The 9,618-nt window shown below is 43.0% G+C and overlaps 1 protein-coding gene across 1 annotated transcript in view; it reads right to left on the bottom strand.

Annotated features, from left to right (window-relative positions):
* AplD (adenylyl cyclase) overlaps positions 1-9,618 on the bottom strand; it is a gene marked incomplete at its 5' end in the record, with an annotated part of 26,650 nt that overhangs the window by 14,472 nt on the left and 2,560 nt on the right. The window contains 1 exon segment of the mRNA NM_001204733.1: positions 8,631-8,735. Coding sequence (NP_001191662.1) covers positions 8,631-8,735 — 105 coding nt within the window.

Raw genomic sequence — 9,618 nt, 5'->3', positions numbered from 1 at the left:
CCCCCCCCCCCCCCCCGGTCGGTCTGGTCTTGAACTGCTGTGTGTGTGGCCGATATGGTCGCTTTTAAGCACAAGGGGGCTATCTCGAAAAGAGCTGTTTCGAGAAAATCGAAGGTAAAGTTTTAGCCTCTTGTGCAGTTTCTTTAAATGACAAGGAGAGTTTTCTCTACAACCAAACAAATATACATACATACAAACTTCTCCGATAGGTAGACCAATGCCAACTTTTGGTGCAGGTCAAGATTTCTGGAAACCCCCGGAATCTGGGTTAGCCCACTTGTCCTTAAAAGTGACCATATCATGAATGAGGCCGGGCGCGGGTCCAGAAATTTACCCAACGCCAAATTTATTATATTTCTCCATTGGCCAGCGGTAGAGTGACGAGGTGGGTTTTTTTTTTTTAATTCTTCATATTCAAATACGTCGTATTTTACTTTAAAAATTCCCAGTCGACTTCAAATTTACTATGGGTTGCATGCTAAACACCAAACGGGTTTAATATTAAATAGCTAGAAATTCTGCACGATAAAAATTCTTCCCACTCGGGAAACAACTCTGGTGGAGGTTGGCGGGTGTTCTGGTATGGTTTGCTTCTTCTTTCCTATTCAAACATCTATCGTCCTTATCTCCCCTTCTTCTTTTTTATGTTTGTTACTCTCTTGTTACACCTCTAATCTGACGCTCACACGACCTTATGCAGTTACAAGCGCCGTAAAACCTCCTTTAAAACTCGGGTCTCCTGCGAGCGATGTCGAAGCTCCTAACTGTTACATCACAGACACTGCTCTATTCTACTGAGCCTGGGCTGGACCTTACAGGCAGGGTCGAGGGATCCCGCCTGCCCTATGATCTCAGTTGAATCGGAAAGGGGTGTTTCGCTTACAATCCCAAAAGAAAGGAAGCAAAGCCCCTTGAAATTTAATTATGGTATTTCCATTTGAACTTGCAACTAGAACCCTGCCCCTTAATTTGAAGAATCCGCGGGCTCGAAAAGAAAATGGTGAAATGGTATAGGTTTAATTCCCCTATCAACTCTATTAGGCTATTTAAAAGGCAGGGCCTCCGAGTTTTTACACCCATCTTTGAAAGGACCAAGCCAATTAGGAAATTCGTGTAAAGTGCCTTTCCCAAGAACATAACTTCGAAACGAACTGAGACTCGAACCCCCGAACCCGCAATCTCACGATTACTGGTCCGGCAACCACTAAGCTACAGCAAGCCACTGCTCCAAAGGAATGTATGACGTCATAGCATCATCCAGTGTTCCGACAATACAATGCCATAATATCACAAAACCCTCGGTCTTATATCGCCGGCAAGCTGTTTCACTGCTATAAGCCCAGGAAACAACATTTTTTTCAGGGGAGAGGAGAAAAAAAACCCCAGCACAAAACGTTCCATTCTTTAACAAACTTTTCCAACTTTTGAGTCTTTTCTTGTTTTGTTTTTTTTTCTTCCAACATTTAGAATTTGAATTTCAATAGAATATTTCTGGGGGCTCTCGTAGCCTAGAGGTTAAGGTGTTGGCCTCTCACTCAAAAGGTCCCGGGTTCGAATCCGGGTAGCGACCGAAACATTTTCTTCTCTAAATGTGTCTCCTTTCACCTCATTTCCTGCTCTCTAGCAATGTTCTGTCGTCTGCTTTCGTCTCCTCCTTCTGCCCCTACCCCCACACCTCCTTTGCCCCTTCCTTTGGGCTCCTGATTTTTTCTGCAGCCTTTCTACTGCGACTCCTTCGCTTCTTCTTACTGCTGTCTTTCAGCCACACCCCTGATCTTCTGGTAGGAAAGATCTACACCTAGCCTTCTCGGACAAGGGCAAAAAAATCTCGGAGGGTCCGTGTGCAAGTTGCGCACGTTAAAGATCCCTTGGTGGTCTAAAATCGATAAGAGTAGGCTTCGGCCGCCACCTGTGCAAAATTCAAAATTTCCTACCAACTGAAAATATTAGGTGTGTCCCGCGCGCTCATATGACCTTATGCAGTTGCGAGTGCCGTAAAACACTGTACTAAAACAAACAAGAATATTTCTTGAGCACATGCACCCGATACCACAAATTAATTAAGAAATTGCAATTTGAAATAAAAAATCTTTTTTTCTTTTTGCTTTGTACAATAATAATTGAAACACAAGCCAACTGCATGTAGAGAGCCTCCCGTTAAGTTTCGTTTTCATAAGTCTTACGGCTCTCGTAACACACATAGGTCATAAAAATATGTGTCGTAGATTACAATTAGCGTTACTCGAGAGTAACATACAGAAAAAATGGAGTTTGAGAGATAAGGACGAACGATGTTTGATAGGAAAGAGGGAGCAAACCACACCACAGTTACTGCAAACCATACAGCCTCTTGTTGCAGTCTGCCCTTCTCGAATACTGCCAGTAAATGTAAAAGTATTATGACGTAAACCATTTGACCGAACGGAATCGAGCCACAAAAGTAGAAAGAGGAGTAACGAGCCTACTTGGGCCGTTTAATCATCTGTGGGGAAAAGGGCGCTTAGGGAGAGGGGAGGTTTTAATTAGCCAGCCAGGACAGAAATGGTTCCCTTCCACAATCGCAATAATTAATGGGATTCTGATGTTGTCTGCCTTCAAAGATGAAATGGAGCGTGCTTAAAACTTTAATAAAAAACCTTTCACAGAGGCGTCAACAACTGTTGATTGAGTCCATTCGAGGGTATGAGATTTTTCAACAAAAAAATATGCTAGGGTATATTAATGGAAAATAATAAAACTGGCCTTTCATCTTCAATCAAACTCCCGCCAATTAACCCGAGAAGAGGAATAAAAACATTCCTTTATAATCGTGAGCTCTAAGAGCTCAGGACACACAAAGAGTTATTTCCTCCAGAAAAAGCCAAAAGCGCCTGCTCTGCCAGACCTGCTGCTGCCTTTTCAGGTTGATTACTCGGGTGGGCTGGCCAGCTTCATTTCGCTTAGTTTGAGCCCATGAGACAGGCTTTGTGTGTGTGTGTGGGGGGCTTTTAAATCTGGAAGAGCTGGGGATCGTCCCAAGAATAACTTTCGTGATCCCCGTATGTCGCACATTCGATTACATCTGACGCCACGCAATCCGCTTGTGGTCTGAGAGTGGCCTCGCTAAAGTACGGTGTTCTTTGGCACGATTTGTTGGTCGAGAATGCATGATCGGATCGCGTCAGCAAATCAGAGTGGCAGAGTCCGACAATCACGACTAGCTAAGGGGGAAAAGCTAAAATATAGTGATAATTTACTATCACTATCACCCATCCAATGAAACGCAAACACTTAAGTTCAATAATCAAGGCTCACAAGGTATGGCGGATCCCGATTCCACACAAGGCTTGCACCAAAGCGCGCTTTGCAGAGAGCTCTAATGAAAATTAAAAAACCTGTAAACAGGTTGCCTTCAGCACCCCCATGTGCATCTTTTTAAAAAATCAACAACTCCCCCCCCCCCCCCCCCCCCATTCCGGAGTCATATTTCGCAACGCACAGACTTTGAAAGAACTTTGGCGATCCCAGCAACCGCCGACACGAATACTCACATGATAATGTATCATGTGATGCAAACGCACACAGGTTCACTGACCGGTCATGATGACGAGCCCAACAAGCTGAAAATCGGACGACACTTGTATTTTCCGTTCTTTTCTTTTCTTTGTTTTACAAGTGACAACACAGTGACAAATATTGATTTTATTTATTTGCATGGCGACACAGCGTTTATAATGCACGACCTGCATGTCACAAATGTTGCGGTATCAGACTATCACCGGCAAATTTCTGGGTGAAAACGAAAGCGAAAGTAGATCTTGATTTTCTCGATCGAGCCTCAGTATCACATACACTTCCGCCTGCAGCCATAGCCGCCTGTTCGCGTGAAACGTACACTCGGGCCGGGAAAAGCCGAACGAACATCACAATCGCGACCGGAAAAAATCAATTTACTGACCTATCCGATTTGGGTTTCAAATATTCGAGAACTTAAAGTCATATTTTCCCAGGTTCTTCCCGGGGCAGTTAACAGATTTCCTCATACTCTCGGGTCTGGCAGGTTGCGATAGCATCAACCAATTGCCGACAGAATTACTGTAAATTGATATCCGTAACTTATACGTGACGATACGATGACGGATCCTTTGCCCCGGAATTTCGGTAGCCCTAAGCTATCGCATTTTTTAATGGATGGAGTTGATAATGATGGGGGGTCAAATATGGAACTGTCAAAAAGTACGGATTTCCGTAAAAATACAGAAGCTTGGAAGCACTGCAGTAACCACTAGGCCACCGACGCCATAGACCTGAGGAGGGGGGGGGGTGGTGAGAGAGTCGAAATCGGGTGTCACAACCAGACAAATCGTGCAAAAATCGGACCAGCGTACGCTCAGCGTAAGGGCAAAGAGAGCTCAGGATAGGTGGGGCGAGGTCAGGGCCACAAATAAATAATGAAGAGAGTTCTACTTTCCGACCTTGTCCAATCATCTCAAAAGAGCAACACGCGAGGGATCTCGATTCGGATATGTCAGAACACCCCATCAAGAAAAAGGAAAGAGAGAGAGAGAAAATTAGGAAGAAAAATGTAACCCTTTATTGAGGTGGGCGTTTTTAAAATGCCCCGATCGACACACCTTGGGTCATTTAAGAAGAGGGCTTCGTGTCACTAGTGTCAGATTTGTTTGTTTGTTTGAGTAAAGAGATGCACATAGACACAAATAGGGTCATTTAGAGCTGGGGAAAAGTAAGACTGAGGAACATAAAAAACAGAGGGGAAAAAAAAGAAGTACGAACTACCAGTGGCGCCCTCCAACCACTCACTGAGTGTCAGGGCCACCCGGGCTCTGAAAGATACAATATCCCAGCACAAAGACCGAGATACTCAGAACAAATTCTTCCCACACAGGAATCGAACTCTGGTCTCTTGCCTGCGACGGTGAAGCACCTGCTTACCGTTTCACATAAGTAAGGCGTCGAAAAGATAAAAGGAAAGAAGCAGAACAATAAGGGGGCGAATTATCAAACTACCTTCTGGCACGAGCAACACATTTTCAGACTCGGTTGTTTTATTTGGCGAAAGGAAGCACACTGACAAAGGAGCACCACGGTGTGGCACGGCGGACGAACATAACGATACTCAAAGAATTGCATTCGAAAAGCTTGACATGATGTGAAACTCAAAATCTTTGACGTCAAATTTCTCAAAACTCGGTGCTGAGCAAATAGAACGTTGTAATTCTGAGGTTGCAAAATGGGAAAGATCGCGTAAAGCGCCTTTCTAAAGGACACAATGTCCGGTGGAGCTGAACCTTGAACCACGATGTAAACCCGCAATCTCACGATTACAAGTCCGGTAGCTCGGCAACTGATTCCACTGAGTCAATGTGTATGTAATTATCCGTTTGCGGTAAAAGGTGGCTAGCTCTCTTTCACCTGATGCTGCAACAGCAATAACCGTTGGCATGCCTAGTTACTACACACATGTGTGCATACAAGGGTCCAAACTTTTAAACTGCACCGAAGATATTATCATTTCTGAAACATTATTATTGTTATTTTAAAAAAGGATACCACACCACAATCATTGAAAAGTGCGAGTTCTTCTTTGAAGCAATAACAATGCTCTATCTTTCCAACCCCCGAAAAAAAGGTTTTGTCAGAATGAGCATAGATGTGTGTTGCTCTTTAGAGTGTGAATTTATATATAACTCCAAAGGTCTTGTAATTAAATTCTTCCATATGGTTGAATGATGCATCCTCGATGTGAATGTACATTTTGCCAGCTTTACTTCTCTTTTCATATTGAATTTTTATGAGGGTAATATATAATATACTTTTTTAAATGTACTCCTGCATGTCTTTTTACGGTCTGTACAGCCAAGACAAATTTCCCTCTGGGATAATAAAATATATCTTATCTTATTTTATCATAAAAGAAAGAGACACATACTGGAATTTTCAATGACATTGATCACTGGCAAAACTTTCAAAACCGCAGAAAACTACCTGAAAACGTACTCAGCCACAATACAGGTTTGGGAAAAGCGCACACGTGCAAACAAACACCAGCCGTTTTATTTAAGCGCTTGGGCCAAGCAGCAAAAGGTTAGTCTGACCTTTCAGCAGCGGATAAAATATCGAGGCCTTTAAATTGAATTGCCAGAGAGCAAAAAACACCAGCCAAAAGCCAGGATGTCAATGAGGGGGTCACTTTTGCTCAACACTCAACAGAAAGCGCCGTGCGTAACATAAGACTGTACGGGAGACAAAACCCTATCAAAACACACACACACACACACACACACACACACACACACACACACACACACACACACACACACACACACACACACACACACACACACACACACACTTGAACAAGCGAGAATAGTCATCACTACGACAAGCCGTAATGTGAACCAGAACGAAAAACAAAGACAAGCGCAAAAAGCACTTCGGTCCATTTTGAGGACTTCTGTTACAGGTCCCCTTTCCCCTCATCTTTTCCTGTCAACTTAACTTTCCCACTCTTCAACAGGCACTTTACTAGACAAAAAAGTAGTTACTGTAGAGTTGCAGACCCCCCCCCCCCCCCCCACAAACAGCAAGTAAGACTGTCACTCGTATTAAGTAAGATCGGTGCAATACTGATTCCAATCACAAGGGCGGTAAACCCTAAGGTTGTCTCAACCGAATAACCATTTAAAACGGACATACGGTTATTTTTAACAAAAGACTCTTCATGTGGGTAAAAAAAAAAAAAGGGGGGGAGGGGGGGAGAAATCGTAAATGATATCGAGGCATATTCTGATTCCAACTACACAGGCAATAACATATTGTTTTTATTTTTCCTACCCTAACAACCATTTAAAACGGGTGTAACAACTTTAGCAAATAAACGGCTCTTTAAATGGGCAAGGAGGGAAACGAGAAAAATAATTAAAACAAAAAAAGAGCTGGAACAAAGGACTGTGCAGACACTGACAATCAAAGCAGTAGAAACGACATATCAAGCAAGACACAATCACACAAAAAAATGAGGATATTAAAATTTTATGGAACATTAGAAGTAGAAAGTATACCACACCACAATCATTGGAAGTGCGAGGTGCTCTTTGGTGCAACAACAGTGCTCTATCTAATCTAAGACATAATAATAATGATAATATAATCAGTGTTAAATGATGGCACGTTAATGCTTAAGTGAATGCAGTACACTAAGAACAATCTGTGTTCGTATTAGAGTGTAATGGCTATTGATTGCATCGAGAGCTGAATGCTATCTTGTAGTCACTCCGATTTCCGATATTTGAGGACTTTATGAATATCAGTACAGTCAGGTATGTTGAAAAAAATCTTTTCTTTAAACCCCACATTATTCTGTATAGAACTGTTAATTCTAGTTTATGCGGACAAATAATAAGTATCGAAATTCAGAGGTGTTACAAGAGAGTACCATACATTAGAAAAGAAGGAGCGCTGATAAGGGCGATAGATGTTTGATGGGAAAGAAGGAGAGAAACCCACCAGAGCACCCAACAACCGCCCACATAATTGAACTTCGCGACTGGAGTTCCGTATTGTTAAAGTGACTCACGTCAAAAGCGGAAAATGGAGTTAGTTCAAGACAGCACTAAGCTCGCTACACGTAATAATTCCAACGCCTTTTAGACACGTCATCTTTCTGTGCATGTCCAAGTGACGTTTGAAAGACAAGGTCGCACTGACACATGAGTGGAAGGAAAAAACCCCCACACAGTTGAAATGCAATACAGCGAATACACAAGATGTAATTTTTGAGTAGTTCGATTTACAAGCTGCCCTCCTTATAATTCATTAGGTGTTAATTTTAAAGACAAGGAAAGTGAAAAAATTCAAAATGTTCTCAACAGTTGAGCACTTGAACAAAGCCATGGATTTCTCCACAAGAAAATCGAACAGCTAATATCGTAACCCCGCCCCCTCTAATTTACCATTAAAGAAAAAAAAAAAGAATTTAATTTTTGTTTAATAAACAAAAACAAAACCCAAACCCTTCAGTAATGAGGACACGCACAGCAAAATGACGATTGATTTCCACTTGGAGACGGAAGTTCTAAAATCGTTGGAAAATACAACTATTGCTTCAATATTCTAATGAAGAGAGTTAGATAGGACAAAATACGAAGAACGTAAATGAAACTTAAAGCGGCGTGCTAGGAAAAAGTTAAGTTTAGGAGAGTGGTGAAAATATCATTATGGTGAATTAACAAGTGAAAATAGAGAAGAACGGGGGTGAGTCCCATGAACTTATGACGGGTTTTGTGGCAGCCACTTTTTTCCAGTTCGACTCTTGGGAGTTTTGGTTTAAGTTTTAGTAAGAGTTTTATGGAACTAGCAACACAAATAGGTCATATACATGCTGAAGATTTGAGGTGTCACTGGAGAGTAACGTATAAAAAAGAAAAGGAGGAGAGCCAAAGGTAAACGATAATAGATATCAGGAGTATCTTGATAGGAAAGAAGGAGCGAACCACACCAGAGGACCCGCCAGCCAACAAAACACACTCTCTGAAAAATGAAACTGCCGGGGAAATTTTAGGAGGTGGTGATGGGTTGGAGCGAACAGAAAAGGGCTGTTTGAGGTGGTGTAGGTAGTTAGATGGCTTACCCTGCTCCTCCGCGGTTTTGTCCTGGGTCTCCGTCTCGTCATCGGCCGCCATGATGTCTGGGATACGTTGCGAGAAGAGGTCGGCCGCCGCTGCTGAGCCGCCGTTCTGTGGGAACGACAGTTGTTTTAGGTTTAGTGAGGGTATTACAAAAGGAGAAGATGGCGATGGATTGTACAAGTTCTGAGAAGAGAACCAGACTCTATTGTGAAGACTGCCCTCCACTGGACACCCGAGGACGTGGCAAAAGGGGCAGACGCAAAGTGACCTGTAGACGCACATTAGAGTCTGAAATGAAGTCCTGGAATCATTCGTGGGAAACGCTGACAAAGATGGCCCAAAACAGAGAGAGCTGGAGATCTTTTGTTGCTGTCCTAAACGCCAGATGGCGTAATGGGTAGTAAGTAAGTAAGTAAGTAATGGTATTACGTAGTGAGGCAGCATGAAGATCTACTGACCACAGTGAAGATACGAAAATTAAAAAGGTATGGGCATCTCACAAGATCCACAGGACTTGCCAAAACAATCCTTCAAGGAAAGAGAAAAAGAGGAAGGAAGAGAAGGAGACGGGAGGACAACGTTACAGAGTGGACAGGAAAGACGAAGGGTGACAATCTGAGGAAAGCAGAGGACAAAGAGAAATGGCGAGAGCTGGTTGTCAGATGCAGTAGTGCCCCCACGGTTGCCCCTACCACGGGATAGAAGAAAAAGAAGAAGGGTTTTATGGCACTTGTAGCACAATAAGGTCACAGTAAAGGGTGTCGCAGATTACATGTGTTACAAGAGAGTTTCTACTTGACTTTATACTTCTTCTTGTACCTCTAGACGTCAAGGGGAGAAAGTTTTCTGTCTCTACCAAGCTGGATGGCCTGGATGGGTGGGATGCTGTGTGTTTTCAGGGTATCTTTCACCCCCTCGATCCAGGTCTTCCTTAGTCTTTCAAGGGGCACCCCCCTAGACACACACACACACACACACACACACACACACA

This window comes from Aplysia californica, unplaced genomic scaffold (genome assembly GCF_000002075.1).
Source record: "Aplysia californica isolate F4 #8 unplaced genomic scaffold, AplCal3.0 scaffold00064, whole genome shotgun sequence".
Taxonomy (NCBI): Eukaryota; Metazoa; Mollusca; class Gastropoda; order Aplysiida; family Aplysiidae; genus Aplysia; species Aplysia californica.
The sequence above is the reverse complement of the archived record's forward strand: the minus strand, read 5'-3'. Positions and strand labels throughout refer to the sequence as shown.